Source organism: Numenius arquata, chromosome 20, assembly GCF_964106895.1.
Source record: "Numenius arquata chromosome 20, bNumArq3.hap1.1, whole genome shotgun sequence".
Classification (NCBI taxonomy): domain Eukaryota; kingdom Metazoa; phylum Chordata; class Aves; order Charadriiformes; family Scolopacidae; genus Numenius; species Numenius arquata.
This window is the reverse complement of record NC_133595.1, coordinates 2092479-2117629: the sequence shown is the minus strand read 5'-3', so window position 1 is coordinate 2117629 and position 25151 is coordinate 2092479. Positions and strand designations below refer to the sequence as shown.

The following is a 25151-nucleotide window of genomic DNA, read 5'->3' as shown; positions in this document are numbered from 1 at the left end:
CCAGGCGGGTATATGGAGGCGTTAAGGGGTGACGGGTTAGAAGCATTAAATACACAAAGTCTCTGAGCGACAGGAGCCAATCTGCTGAGTTACTGGACACAGTGAGGAAAGGTCCATTTTTTGTGGTCTCAGGAGGGCGCTGGGAGGTGATGGCAGGGGCGCGGGGAGGTAAAAGAAATCCCCTCGGCGTTTTTCCTTTCCCCCCCAAGGATGTCAGTTCTCGTCTGCGGGCATGGAAGAAACGTCAAGCTGAAAGAACGGCTCCGGAGCGCGTCCCTTGGCTTGGTGGGTTGTTTGGATGAGGCGCAGGACGATTTTGGGATTCCCAGGCACCCTCGGAGTGTGGAGTTTCTGCTCAGTCCCCGTTTGGTCCCGCTTTGAGCATTCTTCGGGGTCCTGCCATCCGGCCCTTGTCTGCTGCCCATTGCTACTCTTCCACGCTCGGTTTTATTTCGCCTTCAAGGCACCTCCCTCTGTTCTGTGTGTGTCGTCCCCCCCCCCCCTCCCCGTCCCATCCCACCCCCTGAGTTTGTCTCTTTTCAGCAGAACTGAGGTTGGCAATCCATAAACCAAACCAGAACAAAAAAAAAATACTTGGACTTTCATACATGAACGACGTACCTTAAAACAAAGAAACCAAAAAAAAAATAAAAAAAAAAATCCCCAAATCAAACCCATCCCACCCCAAAGATTCTGGAATGTATTTTGAAAACACACGATAGGCAAATTTCTACAGTTCATCCCCCCTCCCCCCCCCTTTTTTTTTCTTTTTTTTTCTTTTTTTTTTTTAACTAGCACGGCACTCACTGTGTTTTTAGTATAAAAAAATGTCAACTTTCTATAAACATACAGCACATGACCAAATTTCCAACTAATGTACAAAGTGCGACCACGAGGGAAAGGTCAGAGAATAGCTATCTGCGCTAGCACGGGGCGGTTTTCATATTCCTCTAAGAACTCTATTTACAGCAGTGCCCGGGTGGTCACGGACTTTCTGGTGAAGGTAATTGGCAAAGAGGTCTCTATGGCGCTCCCTCCTTTGAATATTTTTTATTTTCGGGGTCCTGCACTCAGCTGAAGTCCTCCTCGGCCACTCGCTCGCGGCGAGGACCAACTGTCCCGTGTTGAGGGATGCTCGGGAGCCGCGTACGCGCGCGCACGGGAGAGAACAGATAACGGCGGGGAGAAGAGAGGGGATAGGTCTCTGCGAGCAGGAGCAGCGGACAAGCAATTCTCGTGACAAACTGAAACTTTCCTTCTAGTTTAGCAGGCAGCCGGGAATGCATTTGGTCAGAAATTTCTGTTTAAACAAGGGATTGCAACTGCCTGGGGCAGGTACGGGGCCAACAACCACCGTCGACAAACTCCATCTCCCCGGGGTAAGGAGGATGTGGATTGGAAGGTGCTCCCAAACGGGGTGATTATTGGTATTTGGCCTCTTTAATACTATTAAATGTGGTGGGAGAGAAAATCACGTGCTCCGGTGTTTTAGCGGTCGGCTCAGAATGATACTGAGGCACAGGAGCAAATTCCAATGGGTGCTTCGGTCACTAACCCCTGGGCTGGTGTCTCTCAGAGACGCCCTCGCTCTCTCCCTCGGTCCCTCAGTTCATGTGCGGCTGGAGGTTACTGCCCTCGGGAATGACATTTAAGCCAGGGCTGGAATTCAAACGGGATTTCTTCCTTAGATCAGCTCTAAAGCGTAAACAACATCAACCGGTATATTTTGCTGCTTTCCAAGATCTCAAACTGGAGCAAAGCAGGGAGAGTGAAACCCAACCGGTCACCTCAAGGGAACTGGTACCTTTGGCCTCACTTATTCATCCAGCTGTAGGTGCTAGATGTTGCCCTGAGAAAGGATGCGAGGAATGCAAGCTCCAAGTGCTTCAAAAGCTTTGTGATCCCAGGAAAATCTTTCACAACTAGAGGGAAGCTTTACGTGTGATACAGCTGGACAAGCAGAGGCTGAACTGGGATCTCTGGAGCATAAATGACAGCCTCTGGATGCAGGTGTCATCCGGCACAGAGCTTCTGCACAGAAACATGCGAGCGTGTGAGAGGCAGAGTAGCCAAGCTGATGCATTAATATGCTTTTAGGAATGTAGAGCAGGCTCTGTCACAGCCGTAAAGCAAAGCTGATGAAAGCCATATGTGGCTCTGATAAGACGTTGATCAACCTAAAGAGCAAAACTCTGCTTTGGTCAGAACAGGTACTTGCCCACATGGCCCAAGAGAAAGAGGGTTGGTGGTTCATGATAAATGATGTCAGGGCAAGGCAGGGGATAGTTCCCCAGAAAAATGTTGTTTCAGCTGCAAAAACAAGATCAGATTGTTTGAGAAGAACGGAAGAAGCAGCAGCAACAGAAGAGAGCACAAGGGAAGTGTCTCCTTTAACAAGCTGGGAGCACGTGCAGGACCAGAACCCTTCTAACCCCGCTATCACCAGTGGACAAAAGCAGATATTCATAATCCTAAAGCAGACATATAAAACAGTAAGTGTATTATAAACCCTAACAGTTTGTAGATGACTTTAAGTACTGCCTGTTGCCATTAGACTTTACACATCAGCTGCTGGCTGGCAGAGATTCTGTGCAGCGGGGTGGTTATCTCAGGGGCAGCTTTCCTTGGCCTCTCCAGGCCAAATTTCGGCACATTTTTGAAGGTGAGGGGAAAAAAAGTCTGTAACATTAGAAAACATCTGCTTAAGAATCATCAAGGATCATCATCATCTGCAAAAGGGACATTATTTAAAAGCCCATGTGGGTCATGACTTAGCAATAACCTCTTCTTGTTGGCTGCTTTCATCTGAGCAGTGCGATGAGCAGAATCGTGCGCCGATACAAAAGCGAGAGCACTGGCTGCTGCAGAAAAGCGGGGTGATAAATCCAGAGAACAAGATCTGGCTTCGAGAGAGAAAGGCTCCACCACCAAAATGAAAAGCAGAGGGAAGGGACTGAGAGATTGTGTTGTACAGAATAGGACAAGAAATAAGAGGAGTCGGGGAAGAGCCGGGAGGATGGACAGGGGCAAGCACTTCTCCCGGGAGCTAGAAGATAAAGAATTCTGTTGGTAAATCTTTTCTTACAGTACAAATAGGTGCAATGTTGCGGCTGAGAGCACCTTTCCTCCCTAGCTGCTGTTCGACAGACTCTTCAGGCCATCTCCCCTCTGATTCCATGGCCACATCCATCCCTCAGCGAGAGGCGGCTGTGGGAAAGCACCTTCAGAACCAGCACCATTTTCTTTCAGGTGGTCCTTTACCTGTAGAAGAACCTGGCTGTGCAAACTAACCCCTCCAAGCGGGCAGCTAACGAGCACCTCTGACTCTTCCCTCCCTTGTCTTTGCTCTCGGGGCCAGCTTCTCCCCCGCTGAGTGGAAGAAGGGCCATTGACAGTCCTCAGCCTTCCCGACTGGATGGGCAAAAGCTCCGAGGCGATGGGGTGTATCTGATGCCCTTCCTCTGTGCCGTGCAAGGCCAGCGTTCGCTATCGCGTCTCCTGCTGCTATCTGACGCCCGTGTCTTTTCAGTGGTAATCAGGTCTAAATTGGTCCCTAAGAGGAAAAGTAAATGTCGCTCGTGCCTGTGCCCATCATCTCCAGTCCTCGTGCAGCAATTTACATTTACACTTTCCAAAGGTCCCAGGCTGGACGGACTTACATCCTGCCCCTGCTTAGCAGCGATCTGGCCTGCTTGGGAAGCCATCGGTGAGGGTAGAGTGGGGTGGGGAAATTTGCTGTCACTTTAATATATGGGGGTTTTTTTCTGGTTTTGTTTGTCTTTGTGGTTTGTTTTTGTTTTGTTTGTTGGGTTTTTTTTTAAACAAGTTCTTATATTTGGTCCATAGGTCTTCTGTGGTCCTGAATTATATCACCCTTAATGATCAGCTTGGTTATTCCTTCCTATACAACATTCACCAAATTTACAGCAATGGAAAGAAAAGGAAACAAAAGGAAACATTTCATTTTTTTACAAAGAAAAAAACAAAACAAAAAAAAGATCAATTTGGCTTTGACTATGCCAACTACCTAGATCAATGGAAAGTCCTTAAGTGTGGGCAAAACGCCATGGCCAGGTAGGTTAGAGGGAGGGCATGAACTCGGGGTTAATAAATGTACCCAACCCGTTGTCTCTGGCCACAGGAGTCAGGTCACAGAGGCCTCCGAGAAGAGCACTCTCCGGGAAGAGCTGGATACTTGGAGAGCCCTCCCCCTCTTTCCCGTCTCCTTCACAGCTCAAGTTGGTGCCAGGCGGAAGGGAATTGGGAAGGAGCAGGGTCCGGGTACAGGTAGATCCCTGGAAGGCTGGTGGTGTTTTCTCCAGTGGTACCACGTTGCTGGAGTGGGTTGTTGGCACAGTCGGACTCTTCAGTAAGCTTGGCCTGTCTCTACTGGTAGGAGGCCCAGAACGGCTGAATGTTCTCCCAGCTTCATCCTGCGCTGTGTAGACAGACTCACGTTCTTGGCCAAATAATCAACAGCGGCTGAAGGGAAGGGAGGGGGAAAAGGAGGGTGAGAAAACAACACAACATTAGCATTTAGAGCAAATGAGACTTTGAGCATCAAAGGGCCTGTAACCGACAGACCTCGCAGACGGATTCGTACAACGCAGTGGTTGTCACAGACACGAGGGTCCCGCGTCACTCCTAGGAAAGGGTGCAAATAGATGATGGTCCTGCAGAAACACCTGGGTAGGTCTCCACAGACCCACTGAAAAGAGCTAAAATTCTACTTCTGCCACAGAAAATGGTGTTTCCAAGGGAGCTCTCTGAAGACAAGACCGAGCAGAAACCCAGCAGGATAAGCCTTCCAGCCTCACCTCCCTGTGTCATCTCATGGTGGCAAAGCCAACTCCTGCACTTCATGATGCTGGTGTAAGTGATTCCAGAGATTCCAGTGGAAGCTCACCAAGTCTGGACGGGGCTTGAATGTGACTCATCCGCTGTGTGCTGACTCATCTCTGCGAGCTCTCTGCCCGCCTTCATCCGCCCTTCCTAAGGGAAACCGCTTCGCTTATCTCCAGCTGGGTGGGAACGCAGCCACAACTCCTGAGGCGATGCCTGAGCCTGTATCCCAGCTCGCCCGGCTGCCCCACGGTCTGAGGGGGAAGAGGACTGGGGCAGGATGGTGACATTGCTCATTAGCCGAGCTTCAGTCAAAGTCTCTCCCTTTCACTAGCTTTAATGTCTCAAATTAGATTAATAAGGAGCTGGCAGGAGATGTACAATCGGTGCCAATGAGTAAACAAATTTCAGCCATCAACGTCTTGTCAGACGCCTGCCCCAGAGGAGGTCCCTTCCAGACACAAATTCTTATTAGACTTGTCATATCTATTAGAATTCCTTTCACGCTTCTGCGTTCCATCACCGGCATCATTAACACAGCTCCGGCCTTGGGGAACCGCAAGGACCACATTAATCTGGCATCTCTGCTCCTCGCCGGCTGGGACAGCGCAGGCCGAGCGAGCGCCGACATGGTGACGCGCTGGAAGCGAGCAGGCTGGGCACGGGGTGAGTTATCCCGGGCCAAAGCGAGCCCTGCTGGGGAGCACGGCTTCTACAAGCGGCACAGAAAGGAGCCCAGTACAGCAAGCGTGGCTGGCACCCCTTGGGGATGGGGATCCTGGGGTAGCTCGGCTTGAGCGCTGTGCTCTGGAGCGTTGTGTTACGGTGCCTCTGGCTTCAAGTGGGGTCTACAGAGGGTTAGACCCCAAGCTATGGCTCCCGTCCAGACCTTATCAGCTTGGTCCCCTGGTACTTAGGAGAGATGGGGAGGGACTCTTCATGAGGGAGTGGAGCCATAGGATGAGGGGGAACGGCTTTAAACTGAAAGAGGGGAGATTGAGATGGGATCTCAGGAAGAACTTCTTTGCTGTGAGGGTGGTGAGAGCCTGGCCCAGGTTGCCCAGAGAAGCTGTGGCTGCCCCATCCCTGGAGGGGTTCAAGGCCAGGTTGGAGGGGGCTTTGAGGGACCTGGTGTGGTGGGAGGTGTCCCTGCCCAGGGCAGGGGGTGGCACTGGATGGTCTTTAAGGTCCCTTCCAACCCAAACCATTCTATGATTCTATGATTCCGTGATTCTATGATTCCATGATTCTATTTCAGGTAACCACATTAAATAATACCTTTGAGAAGCTGTAGATACAGAAAAATTCACTCCTTGGACATGCTGTGTGTGTGCGTGTGTGTGCACGTGGTTGTGCCTCTGTGTTGTCCCCTGTGCTCTGGCTGAATTCAGATGGGTGCCTGGGAAAGGAGGGAGCTGAACGGTTAGAGCTGGTTGTCCTGCTCTGAGGAGCACCCAGCAAAATGCAAATTCGACGGCAATCCCATCTTTCTGAAAAAAAAACACGCTGAACTCCCAATATTGCCTTTTGTGCCAGTGGGAAGAGTTTAAAGGCACCAGGGTACCCCACGCCAGAATCAAAGACATGGTTTGTTGGTTTAATACACTAGAAGCCAAAATAAAACCAGAAACTTACCAAAAATACTCTGGGTGTTTATTTGCTTATGTGAGAGAGAAAGCGTGTCTGGTTTTGTGTTTCTAAAACAGAATAAGAGGGAGAGAAGTGGGGGGAGAGAGATTCTCTGCGGGTCAGGTCCAAAGCCCATCAAAACTACAGAGCTCTTATTTACAAGCCCTGGCCACGTCCCCTGTTATACACACCCTACCCCCACTATAGCAAACCCCCCATTTTTATTATATCAGTGCTCACTAAAAAGAGTTTTGATACTTTTTTTGCCGCATCACAGAAGGGAGAAACACATGATTCGAACTAAATATCAATAAATAATGGTCTTGTGGAGGTCACCTCACACCGATCGGCACTTGAACAGCATTTGAAAAGAAGCAGTGAGGAATTAAAAAGCAGGAGGAATGAGAAGTATCTGCTAAATACAACATGCACCGAGAAAGACAAGAAAAAATGTTGTTATATCAAGGTCAACTTCATGTAAGTGATTGCTCTAACAGGACTAATTACCAATGAAAACTGTTTCCTCACATAGAGATTATTATAAATGGGGCTGATTATAAGAAAGGTTTATAGCGAAGTGGTGACAAGTGGACTTATATATTGCCTGTACAGAGCTGTAAATACAAATACCTATAGACACGTGCACACACGCAGAATTTGCTGCTTTAACTTAGGTCCCACCGTAGAACAGCCCCAGGGCACGTCGGGACTAACTCTGTTGACGGGGCAAGACCTGGGCACAGGTCCGTTGGCAGCCTGGACTCTCATGACTATTAACAGGAAAATATTCCTGTTCCAAACCGAGCCCAGTGGGCTCCAAACTGGACATGTAAATTTAATGGGTGTTTAGCAGAAATGAGGGAGCCATGCGACAGAAATCAGGAAAGGGGGGCAAATAAAATAACATAAATAGGGCTGTGTGAACAGTTTTTCAGCAGCATAAGGAGAGGCCCAAGTAAAAATTCCTGCAGCAAACCAAGACAAACCCTTCTTTCTCTTTCCTTCTCCTTTGCTGGTCTCTCTCTCTCTCAGAAAACGTAGCTCGTCCTCCTTATTTTATTTTTTACACACATGGGTGTGACTAACGTCTTGCCCAAGGGAATCTTTATTGGAAATACATGGTATTGGAATTTGTTTAAGATTTTTATCAATAGCACGTGTGTCCAGCCTCACATCCAGAAGCGAGGGGAAGGTCAAGGGGTCACAGATCAAACTCCCGAAAAACAAAAAAAGGAGGGGTGGGGGGAAGCTGCTATTGATCCCGTCTGCCGCCACAGCCGGTTCTCATTTAGCTGTAGAAGTTAAAGACATTAAAGGGCTGTGACGGAGAGGGGAATAAAAAGCCACAGCCAAATGGAAGGAAAGGTCACTGAGGACAAGCTGTGGGCAAGCAGGAGCGCTCCCGGAGGAAGAGGATGCACCTTTAACCCTCCGCGGATCACTCTCTCACAACACCACACTTATTATTAGTTTAACACCGGCAGGTGAGCCCTTTGCCAGGCTCGCTGGTGTTTTTGTGACCCAACCATTCTGGAGCAGAAACAGACCCTCCCAGGGTCCCTCTGCCTTTCGGGTCCGAGGTTTGGGTTCAGGATTACAATCCCAGTCTCGCTTCAGGTTTCGCAGAACCCCAGCCCAGTTGACAAGCTTTGGCTTAACTTATTTGGTAGCAAAACCTCTGAGCGTGGACCCAGCCCATGCCTTACAGAGAGCAGAGGAGGAAGCAACACACAGGGTTCTGTATCACTAAGGGATAGCATTATCCCAGCTTTCCTTGAGGAGGGTGAGGAAGTTGTAGGGCTTTTGGGGAAGCAAGAATCGGAGATGGGGAAGGAGAGAGGTCTAGGAGTTGTCCTTTTCTAATAGAAATGTTTTAATGTTTCAATTGGGACTTCTTAATTGGACTGCAAGGGTGTTGGGGAGGCTGTGGAGCAATCTCCATCTGTGTCTGGTGAGCAGATTCCCATTTTCTCTCTAGATGGACAGATTTCCATGGGAATCCCTTCCAATACACCATCCACAAATTCTTACATTCTCTCCCTCTCTTCTCCTGTTCCCTATGCAGGGGGAATACAATCAGTGCACTTACTTTGTCCATACTGTCCATACTGGTAGCCAGCCACTGGGTCCACGCTGTAACTGGTGGTGCTGTAGGTGGGAGGACAGTAGGACTGGGAAGTCGGGAGGCTGTCCACGGACTTGATGGAGTCGCTCCGCTGGCTGCAGCTGGCAGAGATGGAGTTGGTGGTGTCCAAGCCACCGTGAAGGGGAGAGATGGAGAAGTCAGCCTGGGGTTGCGGAGGAACCCCACTGGGGTTGCTCAGGATGCTCATCACCTGGAGAAACACAGGAGACAACGCGTCAACGTCTGGAGGAGAAAGGGTACGTGTGCAGCTGCCTTCATGCATACCAGGAAGAAACAGTCGACATATACTGGTGCTCTATCAGTATAATATACAATATCAATACAGGTTTGGCCAGGCTGGAGAATGAAGGCCTGTTTCCACCCAGTAACAACAGTCAGACCCCACAGTTGGCTCCTCTGTCTCTAACGCTCTATTTGAAAGACCTTGATAGGGATAATTGAGAAGTTCCTTCAAAGCACACTCAATCTTTGCCCTTTCTTTGCTGACCTGCCAACAGCGTTAGCCGTGCTGTTCAGAACGGACACTGGAGAGAGGAATAAACTTGGGACAAACCTGATCGACACGCACTGCCATGAACTAGCACCCCCTCCCTCCTACGCACAGCCCTCACAGAAGAGGAGACACGTAAGACAGGGGGGAAAAATCTATATTTTCAGAAAGGGACGCTGAAGACAGCCCCTTTCTTTGGAAGTCTGAGTAGTGCTTGGTTTGTAAAGGTCCCTAAATAAACCAGAGGCAAACCCTTTCTGGCTTTGATGCAGATTCAGCTTTAGGGACTGAAATGTCAAAGTTTTCTTTACCCTCAACTGTTAAAGGAGAACAGGTCCTGGTTGGGCTCATTTCAGTGTAGTGCTTGGTTTGAAAATGTAATTACATTTGCACACAAGCGATCTTCCTGCTTTGAGACCTGAAACAGATGAACTTTTTTTTTTTTTTTTCTTTTTTTTCCCCTTTCCTTCTTTTGCAGCAAAAATGCCGGATTTGTTCCCGCGGGTGAGTTTGGGGTAAGCCGCTGCCTACAGGCCTTCACACCAGGACCCCGATCCTGCTGGCGCTTTAATGCAATTGCCTTCTGCAATCAGCAAAATGACCCCCGGGGCGACCAAGTTAAGAGTGTAAAGAGTTTGCAGAAGCGGGGGCCGTGGCGAGGGAAGGAAGGGAAGTCCTGATGCCTCTCGGTTGATCTCGGCAGCCGCCGCAGGCCCTTGCCTTGCCTCGCCGGGAACGGCGGGGGGAGAAGGGGACAGCCAGTCACCTCGGGGGGCCAGGCCAGCGCTCAGATGCCGAGCGGCTGAAAATCTCCGAATTTAGCATAACCTTATTGACATCAATTAAAGTGGCAAATTGGAAATATTTGGTGCCTGGCAAGTGGTAAAATGAGCCCTTTATCCCCCACCAGCGGCCTGGTGAGCTATTGTGCGGAGGATACATTCTCTGGAAGGAGACAAGAGGGGCTGTATAGAGCGGCGTCTCCCCTTCCTGCTCACCCCGACACCTTCCCCATCCCCTCCTCCCTCACCTTCCTGCCGGAGTGGGGGCTTAGGCTGAATGACCGGCTCCGCGCTGCCCTTTGCTTTCCAAAGCTTCTCCTCCCTCCCCGGAAGGACTCAGGAGTCCCGCTAAGAGGCTTTCTCTTGATGTGATGCCACCTCCCGACTCAGCCAGCCCGAGATTCTTCCCAGGCGTTTGTTTGGGAGAGAAATTGGGGAGCAGGGGTGGCTGGACCCCCACGGAGGGGGAGGCGGTGGGGAGGTACTGGGGAAGGGGTTAGTTAAAAAGCCTGGAAAACCAATCTAACCCCAGCCACGGGGTTTGTCTGCAGTGCGGTACAGAGACACAGGAAGGCGCTCAGTAAAAGCAGCACAGTGGCAGCAGCACAGAGCTCGGACAGGGCGCATTCACCCTCTCCTCCTTCAGGGTTTTCAGCCTGAACCGAGCTTAGAGTTTGCTACTGGTCCCCAAAAGTTAAACCCAGCTTAGCTGTCTCTACGCCACGGGGCAGACGGAGCTCTAGACAGAGCCTAAACTACCTCCAGCTCTCCAGACCCTCCGGGCACAGCTTCTTAATCACAGCGATTAAGCCTCGAGGTATCTAGATGAAGTTGTTTAGCCATAACACTGTGCAAAATGTGCCCGTGGAACTCCCTGCCCCATGACAGCCCAAAGAAAGAAAGAAGAAAGGAAATTGCATTTAAATATGCAAGACAGAATGGATTAATATGAGAACAGGGCTGTCATGCTTTTCTGGGTAGATGTAACGTAAACCTCTCTGCCTGGAGGCTCATGCAGCGGGGAAATCATGGGAGCGCAGCCTGAAGGTGGGTTTTCCATCTGCAAAGTTATTTGTAACCTTCCACTAAAGCTGGGTCGCGAACTTTGATCTGGCTCAGCTACGAATCCTCCTTCTCTGCCCCCTCCATCCCGCCGGCTGCAGGCTTCAGAGCAGGCTTCACAGCTTCAGCATCGCCTCAGCCGTCGCTGAGACATCCTGCACCTCCTTGCCCTGGCGGATACCCGGGACGCTTGCGTACACAGCAGCCACGAGCCATTATTGGATTTCATTCGCAAGCAGAAATCGGATGTTTTAAAACAATAAACATCCTTCTTGCATGCGGGAAAACACAGCCATGTGAATGATGAGTGATTTTTGGAAAGCTCCAGCCCGGTTAGCACAAAGCCAGAGCGTTTGGAACCCCCGAGCCCCGCAGGTGCAGAGAAGAAATGGTGCGCTATAAACCGAAGGGCAACTGGAACCACTCACAGAGCAGAGGGTTTTCTAGTGCTCTCCCTCCTGGCCATCTCCCCAAAAGAGTCAGCTGCTTTATATTACTCAGAGAAAATAAAAGGCTCTTAAAGCAAGCAGAAGTCGTATTAACACTTCCGCTAAAGGCCCTTTTAAAAAGAAAGGGGGATGTAAAGCAACGTCAGTAAATGAAACCCAGATTCACACTCTTCAGATTCAGAGGAGCTGAGACCAGAGAAGACACTTGCACAAATCCTACTAAAGACAGTAATTGGCTTTAATCAGTCAGAATCAGGGCTGATTTCTAATCCCAGCTCTGCTACTGACTCACAAGGGCTTGTGCAAGTCACTTAAGCTACGACTCAACTCAACTAACCTTAGCCATGTGAAGTTAAGTTTCTAGTCTCTGCTAATCCTCCAGAATCCCTCTACAGAGAGATTGACATTTCTGAAGGACAATTCAACCCACCCTAAGACCCCTTTCTGAAAAAAAACGGGCTGAATTTCCCTCGGGAAATCCGTGGTGAAAGATAAGGATGCCAATATTTCATCGTGAATATGGCAGGGTGGATAATGGACAGAGAACCGTAGGGAGGTCGGAGAGGGGAGATGCTAGAAGGTGGCTACGAGATGGACATCCCTGCCGGCTGCTCCCATGGAGGTAGGGTGGCTGAGTGCTGCAGAGGAACCCTGATGGAGGCTCAGCTGAGCCAGGAGCCCCAAAGATCTCCGTTTCCTCTTCAGCGACGCTGACCGTGGGAAGTGTTTGCCTTTTCCAGGGACGCTGAGAGCAATTTGGGGCTGAGCTCCCCTGAGACTCCATCAGAGGACGGCGTCCCATCTTCCCCCCCCCCAGGACACAAAGGTGTCAGAAATAACAAGAGTGAACAGGAGATTTCTATTCCCTCTTCGCTTCGCAGCCACCCAGCACGGATAACCCTCCAGCCAAAGAGCCCTCCAGCCTCAGCAGGCCCGTGTTATCTGACTTCTTGTTTCAGCTGGATAAACTCATTTTCCAGGCAACTTTTGAACTTAGCAAAGTCTGGGGCATCTGGAGAAATCCGCTCCTCAAGAATGCAAAGTCCTTTTACCTTTTCTTTTTGACCTTGCTTTCCTATAATTTATTACTTCTTGGTGCATTATCATCACTAACTAAAAATCAATACCCACTTCACATCTGTAAGGTTTTATCTGGAGGGAAATCTGCTACCTGTCCATCACAGTGACTGACAGCCTTCCCTTTCCCCTCCCTCTCATCAGTTGTCTCTCTCTCCCCTTCTCCATCTCCTATCCCTTCGCTGCTGTCCCAAATCAGTCACAGGCATGGCGTGGGCTCCCACTTCGGGGTAAGTCAATAACAGCCACGGTGCTGGGAGCCTTCGGCCTCGTATCTACCCTTTCCGGAGGTCATTTGTCATGGGGGGAGAGGGGGTAGGGGTCCTGATGTGTTGGGGAGACCAAGGTTAATGCACAAAGACCCTCCTGGATGAAAGAGCCAGCCCCCCCCCCCCCTCGCCTCCTGCTGCTGCCTCCCTCCCCACCCTCATCTCCGCAGCTCCCCCCTGTTCCCCCCCCAGGACGTTTCATCACTCTCTCCCATACTTTAAAAGAAGGGGAGTTAAAAAAATGTAATTAATTCCCTCCATTTCTGAGCTGGCCCTCAGGGCCTCTGGCCGTGGAAACTGTAGCAGGGGAAATGTGCACCCTTTATGATAAACGAATGCGGCTTTGGAAAGGGAAGCGCAATTAGGGCCTTCAATCTGTGCAATCAGGCCTTCAGATTTTAGGTTTGGGGGCTGGGGGGGGGAGGCGGTTGGGTGTGTTTAGGGGTGGACAAGTGATAGGGAGAGATACCGCTGAGATAGAGGAGGGTGTGAGGGCATCAGGGAGATGGAAGGAGGGCAGCAGATGACAAAACCTTGTCCCCGCAGACCTGGCTGCTGCATCTCACTGGGCTTTGCAGTCAAGAGCTCCACGGGAGATACCAGGGCAGCCCAGGCCGTGCCGAAAAGTCCATCCTCTGAGTCCCTACACCTCCTGCCCTGCATCATCAGTTTGCTTTAGGCTTGCTAAGATACCCCACCGATAGAGACATCAGGCCCCGGCCACGGCAGGCTTTGTATCTAGACTCAGTGATGCTACACTGCCCCATGCCCAGGAGGACACCAAGATGTGAGGAGATCAAACCCTGGCAAACAAAACGATGGGGCAGCAGGAGCCTGCAGACAGCATTTTCCAGAGTGACCCTTGATTCTGTGGTGTCTCCATTTCTGGACACTCGATTTGACACAGCGCAAAGCGTCTAAAATCAGAGGCTGCCTTAGAAAAAATGCTGCGTTTAGAAACTGCTGAGCCTGGCGAAGTTGTGAATAAAGGGAAGACGTAATGATCTGCAACCCGCTGAAGGGTGTTAACCCCAGAGAAGCTGCCGGGTGGTCCCAAAGGGATGCAATCCCGGGCAGAAACCAAAAAAGGGAAACCCAGAGGAAGGGTCTCCTGGCAGCGGGCGGTATTTCTGAGGCTGCGGTACTGCTTTCCTAGGAATGGCTAGAAATCCCCTCTCTTTGGGAAAGGCTGGAAATGGGATCAGTTGGAATATTTGATACCACACCAGGCAAAAAGCACTAGGAAATTCTGTGTTGTGAAGGGTGTTTGTAGGCTGAAATCTCTCTTTGTTTCCGCTTCTGTGGTGTCAATATTTACACCACTCCCCAGGGGATGGGAAGTCTCACAGGGCTCTGATGGCCGTGCTGGGAAACATGTTGGATCTCATGGATTTACTAACGACAGGGACCAAGCTAACGATTCGCTCCAAGTTCTTTCATGAGGGCTTGGTCTCCCTGCCATCTGTGGTTGATGCAGCTTCTGTTCTGGGTAGGTCCTGCTCTGTCCTCCAAGACTGTTCTGAGCTACTTGGTGGGGACTCAGCTTAATCTTTTCCATCTTTATTTTGCAGCCTGTTCAGCTAATCTTTCCCTTCTCTCTTGCAGAAGGCAACCCTCCCTCATATTAATGTTTTTGATCTCTGTGGATTCATTTTCACTTGGTGGGAAGAGTCGATTATTCTATACATACATTAAATGGAAACAAAATGAAGAGGTGACTGTAGGACTACTGAAAGCCGAAGAAAGAGTTGGGAGGAGATAAATACAGTTTCCCCAAAGATCTTCACTTGAAAGGAGGATAAATATATGCAAATATGCCCCTAGGTAGGACTAAAATGACTTATGTAGCAATCACTAACACTGCACTCACAAACCCAAGCAATTAATTTTGAATATTTTCTAAATCAGTCGACCCAGCTGAGTTGTATCCCAATATGCCAAACCGATCCAGTGAGTACACCCATCGAATTTGATTTTGCAATCAGGCCAAGGATCCAGACAGTGCTTCACACTTCTTGAACCTAGAAAATGTCTGATCTGGGTAACTGCAGTCCCTTCTATCTGATGTCGCTTCCAATTAAATTTTGGAGCCCAGGGAGCAAACTTCACGTTAGCCTTCTTTAAGGGTAACTTCACTGACTTCAAGCACAGTCCTAATTCACACTGGGAATACTGAGAAGGTACTTTAACTCTCTTCTTTATTTTGTTGTGTGTTAAAGTTTAAGAAACCTGATGCTCTACTGCCCCAGCTTTATCTCATCTCACCAGGTATTTAAATCCATCCCTCAACTATGTTGATCCCTCATCAATCCCTCATCCCATGTTACTAGTGCTACAGAGAGCAGTGTTATGAATATGAGCTAACACCGTCTCACAAGTCCTTCCTGCTGCAGAAGGACTCCAGGGCTGATGTGGCTGCTGCTGGAGAGCAGTAATGTCTCATTTTCCTAACCTCCACTCCACTGGAAAATATATGGAGGCCAGTGCAATGCCCTTCTCAAGGCCACAAGAAGTGTGTCTGCAGCAGAGCCAGGAGCAGAACGCAACGTGCCTTAATCTTTTCTGGTGTGGATGGGACAGATCACACCAGATCCCTTCAAAGTGCTCAGAAACGGTTACTGTGGGCCTGTGCTTGGAAAGTGGTACAGTTTGGCAGCGAACAATAAACCCAGAAACATCATCAATGCCTTTCAGTGAGTTAAAACGTCTGAAGGATGTTTCAGCGCCGTAGGGGAGTGGTCTAGGACACAGCGGGTGAAATGGAGATGAGCGTTTATGTGTCCTAAAATGACCCTGTTCACTTGACAGATGAAGAACTGCCACACACTCATGATGGAGAGGGCTTGGGGAGATGCTGGGGATGAGATGGAGCTGGGGATGCGATGGTGAGCTGCAGCAAAGCAGACCAATGCAGGCTGCACAAGGGGGGGATTAGAAAAAAAAAAAGGCGATGGGAAGTTATTACCTGATTGTTCAAGGCTATGGTGAGGTTCCACCTGGAGCACTGCATCTTGTTTTGGGCACCCTGCTTCTGTAGAGATGTACAAATTATGGAGAAGGTCTAAAGAAAAGTTTCTAAGCTATACAAAAGAACGGGAAGGTCTTAACTATAAGGGGAAGAGAAATTGCTTAAGTCTGGATGGTCTGGGAAAGAGGAGTGGGCTCTTCTTGCAATGGAAATACCGTGAGGAAATCAGAAGCACCGTGGGGTTATACATCCAATATGGGTAAAAGCAGAATTTGGAGGGGAAGGGCAGAGGCATCACTGTGCATTACATTAAAAATTGCTTGATCTAGAAACACGAGCCACTATCCCTGGCATTAGGGAACCAAACTCTGCTACCTCTTAGATAAAAGCAGATGGCAAAGTTTTTAGTAGTCTGGATAACCAGAGAGGGAACAAAAAGACACGCCATGCTAGTGTGGGCTGTTTAAGGTAAAGGGGGGGTGTCCAGTTCTACGGGCAGCAATTTCACTAACAAGCAAAATCAAGAGACATGGGCTCACCCCTTCCAGAAACGGGGGACACTCAAGCCAAAAGGCTAACTAGCCCCTTGCCATCTCGAAACTGTGATTTTCATGCACCGCTGAGTATCTCCATTCCGAAAATGGGCACTTTGTGCTTTACTAACTAACCATTGACATCATTATTCACCTTGTGCTATCTAAGCGAGGTGTTTTTCCTGATTAAATTAAAATTGCTAAGACATTTTATATAGAATAACCAAAAGAAGGCCAATGCTTCCCAAATGTGCTGGTTGGCAAACTGAGCCACCTCATCCTCCTTATTTCCAGGCAGGAGACCCCATTAACAGAAGCACCACCAGCAAACTCTACCCTGATGCTGTTTTCCCCGTAAATACGTTTCTCTGTGGAGGCCGAGTAAATACATTGGAAAGGAAAAGTTTCCATGGAAAAATCCCTTTGTTGAGATACAGAACCTCTCAGGGCAACGTTAGACAGGGTATTAATTGCAGGAATATGAATCTTGCTTGGGGCGTTTTGGAACTCACAAAGTCACCTGGGATGAGGAAGCAGAAAGGCACAACCATGGAAAACTACAATTCCTAAACATTTCCAAACCGGCAGAAGAACCCGGAAGGTTTGGCTTTGGAAATGGGCTGGGCTTAGGTCTTTTCTTCTGCATCTATTTGTCCATTCTTGGGTAAGCTCAGACATGCTGATGGCAGGAGGGGAACAAAAAGCTTTGGGGTCTTGGTGAGAGACTCAAAATACTGAGAAATAAACAAACACACACCAAGGTTTCCTGCTAAATCAGCCCTAAATCTATTGCTGTGCCTCTACCTGACGTAAATAATGGCAGGGTGGGCAGATCACACAACACAGCTAAGTCCCAGGCAAATTAAAACTGTTTCATAAACTTCAGTTATTCCTCTCTTCAGCAGCCCCACACCGGCAGAGACTAACAAAGACAAACCAAAATTCACAGAAAGGTCTCCTTTTTCCCCTCCTCCCTTTCCATTTCTCTCCCTTATTTTATTTTATTTTATTTTATTTTATTTTATTTTGGTTTTTCCATTTCTCAGCTAAGCTGATCTGTGCTCTCTCACTATCGCAACCCCCCGCGGACACTGGTAATGGAGTGCGGGTGCTGACTTACTGCTTCGAAACAAGATTTCCTGAGATCCTTTGAGTCTGCTCCATGCTCCCCCCCCCCGCCTGCTTTTCTCTCTCTGTCTCTCTCTTTTTGGAGAGTGGAGGGGAGCCTCTATAAATGTGAAAGGAGCTACACTACAAAGAATCCCCCGAGTGGCATATCCCAGCCCCGGGCGAAGCTGCTCGGTGCACTGATAGTCCTGCGTATCTGCTCCAGGACTCCTCTTTCTCTTCCCCTCCCTCTTTCTCTGATCAATCAAGGGCTGTAATCAGTTAAGGTCCAAGCTTAACTGCAGTGTAAGATACACCAGTTAAGCAAAGCCAATGCCTCCAGGGTTCCCATCGTAAATACGGAGAGGTCATGGGGAGATGAAATAACCCTGATAAGTTCAGCAAGTGCAGGGCTAGCGAGGCTCGCACCGAACACTTAATAACTCGAGCTGGCAAAAGAATGGAAGAAAGGGAAAATCACAAGCCCTTCCTATTGCCAGCTCCTCTGCTGCCTGTTTGCTTGCTCTCTGTTCCCTGCTTTCCTGGGGTGGAGGGGGGGCTTGATGCGTTTTTTAAGGTGAGGGTTTCTCTTTTCAGCTCATCCTAATGCATGAACAACCCAGACCCCGGTCCTTTCTCTGTGCGCTTCAGCTCAGTTTGGATCTTCTGAGGCTGCCACAGGGATGAATTTCTAAAACGAGGACCTCTTTTTCCCTCACCCTTAGGAAAATCACAGCTCCTGAACCCAAGGAAATGCCTTTTGCAGCCCTACATGGTGCCATGTGCTGGTTTTGGACTTCTCTCTGCTGCTAGAGAGCACTGTGGTATTTTCAAAGGCAGGGAGCTGCTTGCTTTTGCCAAACGTGAACCCCAAAACCCTCATCAGATCTGATCTTGGGGATAACGGAGCTGCACCCACCAAGGTGCCGAGTCCACTGGTGCGGAGGCATGAGTGCAGGCAAACAGGAGAAAAGAGAAGAGAAGAAAGTGGGGATCCTTGCTGAAAACAGTGGCTTTGATAGAGGACTACCCTTACAGCTGAGACATTCTAGCGCAACAACCTCCTCCCCTGTTTTGCTCCTTAGTAAGGCTTTTCCTTTCTCTCCAGAAATGTCCATTCTTAGAGATGGTCCAGGGAAAAATGAGCCCTTTATATTCATTATCTGAAATCACCTTTACACTAAGTTCATGCTGTGCCGGATCCAAACAGCTTATAGTTTCATAAAGCACTTCATGAAGAGGAGGGGACACCTGGGCGGTCGAGGGGACTTTCCTGTGCAGGACAAGCTTCTGTCTGCTTCCATTTCTGCAACCTCAGAGCCCATTTCTGCCCCTCGGATACGAGAAATCTGGCAGGATTCGATCATCATCAAATCCGCACCCAAATTCTACCTGCTCTTAATCCCGAACTCGTGACTTTAGCTCAACACAACATGAGGTTTGGATCCAAACACCACTGCATCGGCTCCCGTCTAATTGGCCATTGGCCCACTAGGCATTACAGATAGGGGAAAAAAAACGTGTAGGATTTATTAAAAACGATGCAGACACACAAAGAGCAGAACAAAATCTTTAACCAGAAGCGATAAGAAAGCCCTAAAGGATTTGAGTTTAGATAAGTATCCCTCTTTGAGTCCTCCAGCTCTTTAAAAGCTATTTGGACTGGAGTTTTCCTGTGGTGTTATAGGTGCTTACTTAAGCAGGGGATGAGATTAATTCTTTCCCGGGTATTTTGGCCCTCCTGCACCTGGGGTCTGCCGAGGAGCAGCACAAACCTCCATAACTCTGCAACGATTATTTGAGTACCCATCACTAACACGTCCAGTCTTTGAGCAATAAAGTATAAAAGCAGAAAGAAGCTGCTGGGCTAACACATCATTAGCTGGGTTTCCTTTTTATTTGTCTAGCACAGTTCTATTTTGGCTACGTCTGAAGGTATTACAAAACAAAATATTTTTTAGATTTATAACATGAAGCCACCGAGAAGTGATTTTGAGCATCAGAGTAGCGAAATGCCTGTTTTTAAAACCTTGCTTTTCTCATGAACATCGTTTACCGCCTTGAACGAAGTGATTTTTTAAGGCGAAAAAGATACACTGATGGAAGGTAGCTGTCTGCTGGCAAAGCTGTGTCTGCGCCGAAGGGAAAGGGTCTTACCTCATTAAAATTAAACCTCTTCCAAACGAAAACAGCAATACATTTACTATGCGGGTATGGAACCCAGCGCACGGCTCACACTCCTCTACACATGCAAGCGAAGAACTTTATACATTAACCCCACAACTCCTGGCTGAGCTACAAGCTCTCTGTTATGAACATAGCTTGATCAAAAGCCTCCAAAAAATGGCAAATCCTCTCATTTGCCGAGTAGAGCCGTGCCCCCGGCCTGTCCTCCTCGCTGCAGGTGTGAAGGTATCGCACCCTTGTATGACTCGAGCAGAGTTTGTAAGGCATCTCCTGCGTGCAGAAGTTTAAAAGCACACAAGCCAGTGCTGATCCAGAGATAAATGGTGGAAAAGGGATTAGAGATACTTAGCAGAGGAGAGGGAAGACTCAGGAAGGGCTGATTATTTTAAAGATATGACTATTTAAAGATAATGATTGCATAAATTTAATTAATGCATTTTCATGCTGCAAATGGCCGTTTTGTAATTAATGTATCTGGCCTCGCTAAGCATGGGAGATCACATCTCCCAGCTCCCCCTCCCTTCTCAATTCCCCCCTCCGCCTCTCGTTTAATGAAAGACAGAAAGCAGATGACAGAAACAATTTGTCAGCCAGTACGGGTGTCAGATGCCTAATTGGTTGCGCTGAGTTAGTGGAAAGTAAAGGGGGAGAGGGTCGAGGCTGGGGGGGCTCATTCCTCTTTATCCAAGGCTTCAGGGTTGGTGTCTGTATTGGGGGGGTGGGGAGCGAGGGGGCGAAAGTGTTTCTTGTTAATTGATGGAGATTAGGACACAGATTGGCTGTGGCAGGGACTGGGCAGTGACAAGAAGGGGACAGGAGAGGCTGGTTAACACCCGTGCAAACAAGCTGCCATATCTCACAATACGTTAAGTCCCGGCAGCGTTGACGACATCGATGGTTATCTCCAGCGCTCCCCACTCCCGCTGCACCCCAGGACCCCCCCCGTCACAACTGCTGGGGGGAAAAAGAGCTTCGTGCAGGGATCAGTGACCCTGGGCGCCGCTCTCCTCCGTTTGGAGAGGAATCAGGACATTGGCAGAATGTTGGGGATGCTGGGGAAAGGGTGCGGAGTGTGGGAGGATGCGGGGCTGAGGCCACAGGAGAAGCAGAGAGGCTGAAGCCCAAAACCAGAAGCCACTCCCTGGGTTTTACTTGCCCTAAGCCTTGCCCTGGGTTCAGACCACGGCGTCAGTGTGAGCACCTAAGAGATCCTCAGAGAATCCGCGTGTCCTGTCTCCTCCTGTCCCTGCCCCACTACGAGACTGTCTTAAAAACTGCAAGATTAAGCAAAACCGGAGTTAATGTATGTACCAGCTGGTGCCTGAGCTTTGTGGGTGCATTTGGGTCACCGGTAATAAAGCCCCCCATCTGATTAATTCTCCCCTGGTCATTATGTGGAGAGGAAAACCTCCTGTCCACACAAAAAGGCCTGGGAGTCTGGAGCTTTCTCTATCAGGGAGCCGACCCCCTGAACTCCAGCAAGAGCTGAGCATCCCGACCCTTCCGACACCCCCCGGGAAAGCAGCAGGACAGAGCAAGCGCTATCCAAAGCCACAGCGGCATAAAAAAGCAGAATTATGTCTTATTTCTGCCCCATTCTTTTTGTTCTTCAAAGATTTCTGTGACCTGCCTTAACGTATTTATCATCAGCACCGGGCAGAGCAGGGCTCCCACCTCTCACCTTACAAGAGGAAAAACGAGCCCAATAAAGGGTAAAACTTGAGACGGTGCAGAAGTTTATGGGGGAGCAGGAATTTGAACATCCCAAAGCCAAGGCTGATGTCCTCATTCCAGGCAGCCTCGTAATAAGTTAAGCACAGAAACGAGGGGAACTTTAAAACATTAGCACCGTATGATGCTCTTTAGTGTCTCTATACATCTTTCCCTGGAAGATATAAGGAAGTTTTACAAAGGTGGGAACAGTTTTATCAGCTCTGTTTCACTGCCAGGCACAAAAAAGGTGATGGGTAGAGAGGGATAAAGAGCTAAGAATAGAAAATGTTGAGTTTCCACGCTGGGCTCTGATCACATTTAAACACGCAGCCTGCAGTAATGAAAATACTACTAAGCTTCTGCATTATATTACGATTCCCCCTATAAAAGGTTTACAAAGAGTCGACAGGTGATGAATAAATGTTATGAAAAAGATAAACAACATTTTCTTTTTGATGAAAGAAAGCCTTTCAAATAGCATAAATGAGAACGGAAAGGAAATGGGTGAGGGATACAAGTGAAAATACAAACTTTTGATGGAAAGATCAAAATGAAGTAAAACCTCTGCAATTTGTAACAAAAAGATATTGAAAATAAAATATCCGGTTGCAACATTTTTGTCCTTTTGTTTATAAAGAGAGAGAAATAAACTCTCCAGAGAGCGCTGAATGAAATGAAACCATTTTGTTTTTTCCAGAATGTCCCAGCGACCCGTCCCCTCATCCGTAGGGATCTCAGTTATCCTTCGCGCTGCAGGGGAAGCACGTTACGGATACACGACAGGACGCGGTGGTTTGTAACTGAAGCCCTTCCTATTGCTATTTATTTCTGTTGCATGACACCGAAGTGCTGCAGTCAAGGAGCGTGTCCCACTGCGCAAGACCCTGCACCCAAAAGAAAAGAAACAAAATCCAAAAGCCCCAAAACGCTGGATATTTCAGGTCTGGGGACTGACCATCTCCCCTTGGTCCTGTCTCTCTTTCTACTCCCATCCCAAGAAAGCAAACCCAGAAGCAAAAGAAAGAGGGGGAGGCACCAGATTCCCAAATCTTTTCTCCTGCAAAGTCAAGAGAGTAGAAGCCAAGTCTGGTCCAACCCTAAGAATGAAAAAAAGGGACTAAGATGCTGCAGATAAAAGGGAGGAATGGGAATTGTTAATTAATCCCTTCCAAAAATTGAGCATTCACAGGCACTGAAGAAGTCCTCGGCATCCACTCCTTCCAGAAACACAGCCAACCCCCCTCTCGCCCCCCGGCACAGTCCCCAGCACACACCTAGCTTTTTCCTTCTGGGTTATAAAACACGAGTGTGAATCATTGAGCTCCGCCGGGGAGGAATATGGTCTCTATTGTGGATTAAACAAATGCTAAATGATTACAAGCACCATATTGGCTGGGGAAAAAAAATAGCGGGCGGCGGTGAGCTGTGCCTGTCACGTCACTGCTCCTGCTTGGCAAATAAGTTCTAATGCACAATTGGTATTTATTAGATGACATACAACAACTGTCTCATTAAATCAGGGCTGGAGCGTAGGCCGGAAGTCTTAATTTAAAGTGTCACCAGCTATTGAAATCAGATGGTTTAGGCAGGAGCGGAGCGAAGAGAAGGGAAAAAAAAATTGGGCTTAAAGAAGTAGGAAACAGTCACTGGTTCTAGCCCATCTTTTGAAATGGGTTACGATTTCTGTGCTGGTGTGGGCACTGGTTCAAAGGAAAAAAACTATATTTTTTCTGCATTTGCTTTCTCTACGTGCACTTTCAAACTCTCCCCCTAATAAATGGTTGGGCACCTTTCTGTGTGTTTTAAATGCAGCGTCGAAAGCAAAGGTTAATGCTGGAGATTGCATTCCAATTGAAAACGCGGCAACCGGTAAATTTGGTTTGTTTAGAGTGGAAATGCTTGAACTGCTGTAGATGGGTGGCGGGCACGAGAGCGTGGGGAGAGGGAGGTGGGAGACGCTCCCCGCGCCCCGGCTCCTCTCCGGACAAAATTAAATTTCAAAGTTTAATGAGTTGCGAAGGGCGCTGGATTAAAAAGCCTGGTCCCTGCGCCGCCAAAACTGAAGCAGCGCGAGGAAGAGAGAGAGAGAGAGAGAGAAAAAAAATCCCACCAAACCCAAAACGTCAGGGAACAGAGCAAGTGAAAAATGTCAGGGCAAATTGCTCTTGACAGTGTTAATATCTGCACCTCATAGCAATAATTACATGTAAATAAATAGTGAAATAGCTCTCAGCTGGAGTCTGTACTCTGAGTGCAGATGCCACTAACAGCCAGCTGGGGACCTTTCGCTCTTCCACTGCCGTTTCCCCCCCCCTTTCTTCCCTCCCTCCCCCCTGTTTCATCCATGCCAGAGCCGAGAGAGGAATTGCTAGCGACTGCAGATCTGCTCACAGTCCTCCCCCCTTTCTCATGGCACCGCATTCGCTCCCTCTTCATCTCACCCTCCCAGCCAGGGGCTGCTGGTGGCTCTCGGGGAAAAGGGACGTTGCTTTTAGCCCTTTGCCAAGGGAAAACAAGCTTTACCGGATTCACGTCCGGCCATCGTGTGAGTAAAGCTGAGGGGATGGAAATGGCGTGGAATGACTATCCTTCCATCTCTGTGGGCTCCTAAAAATGTCAGGAGGGATGGAGCTATCTGTTTCAAGCACTGGGATTAAGTTCTTCTTATCACCAAGGTTGTCTATATTTCAAAAGGACACCGGAGAACACATGGTTTGCCATCAGGATGCAAAAAGATGCTTCGTTTCCACAGGAGACGCATCTCCCACTGCTATCAGTAGCATCCACAGAGATTTATAAGCCTGAGCCGGTGCCTCCAACCCTCGCCCAAGCACAAAATGCACTTCTACAAACCCCCATCGTTCCTTCCAAGGGCCTCACCGTGAAACCGCCGTGGCCCAAGTAAAGGGGGGAACAAAACCTACTGCACCATCAGCATCGCTGGTGTAGGTGGGCTGGAATCCATCAGCACCTCCCCTGGTGCTCTGGGGGTTTGATGGCAGCCTAAGAAATCTCGAATGACACCGAGGGGGTGAATATCAGTAGAGTATTCACCATCCCTTCCAGTACGAGCTCTCGGATGAGTGCAGTAGGGGTGAAACCCGAAGCAAGCGAAGCGGTGCTTCACTCGGTGGAGAGTCAACCTGTGGGACTCCTTGCCACCAGAAACAATGGCTGCTAAAGCTGCGTGGATCGACGAGGAGCTTGGATAAGTGCTTGGAAGAAAGGTCCACTGAGGATTACCAGACAAACCACCTTTCTTACGGAAATCCCCTGAGCTGAAAATAGCGAGAGGCCAGGGAAGTGCCCTGCTCTTCATCCTCATGAGGAGTCTGCTCATGGTGGCTCTCGGAGAGGACACTGCACCGGGCAGAGCATGGCCCCAACCACTCTGATTGTCACCAAGCTCTTGGCAGCCCTCAGGGAAAGCTTCCCATCGGCTCCCAGGCACTTGGCTAATACGGGCAAAGGGCTGGGGGTGTCCGAGTGGGGAGGGAGGAAGGGAGGACTCTAAGGAACTGAAAATAAACATGCAACTGATACAAATACGGAATTACCAAGGATGGAGCACTTTTCCAGAGAAGGCCTTTTGGGCTAGCAAAGGGCCCTGACAGAGTCTCAGGTTCCTACCTTAAATTTAAGCAGGATAAAAACCCTGTGCCTTCATTCTTGGCCTTGGCAATAACAACCTTCCCCGTGGTACCGCGAGGAGAAACACAGCCCAGGATGATGAGATGCTCAGATATTAAGATGAAAGTCTTAGATAAAGTTAAGCTCATTATTTTAGCCCTGTTCTCTTCCACTCGGTCAATTTATCTCTCTGTGCCCTCAGTTTAGCTCCCAACCCTACAAGTCTGGGTCTAATTGGGAGCCATAGGGCTCTGCTAACCATCCAGC

The 25151-nt window shown here is 48.9% G+C and overlaps 1 protein-coding gene across 4 annotated transcripts in view; it reads right to left on the bottom strand.

Moving 5' to 3' along the window:
* Nucleotides 1-4366: 4366 nt before the first annotated feature.
* The window catches only part of PAX7 (paired box 7), a 103862-nt gene continuing 83077 nt past the window's right edge, over nt 4367-25151 (bottom strand). For 3 of the 4 annotated variants that reach the window (XM_074161509.1, XM_074161512.1, XM_074161511.1), the window contains exons 8-9: nt 8561-8807; nt 4367-4482 (exon numbers count right to left, since the gene is read on the bottom strand). In XM_074161509.1, coding sequence (XP_074017610.1) covers nt 4367-4482; nt 8561-8807 — 363 coding nt within the window. Of the gene's footprint in view, nt 4483-8560; nt 8808-15711; nt 15778-25151 lie in introns of all 4 variants that reach the window. The other variant, XM_074161508.1, reaches the window with a different exon arrangement.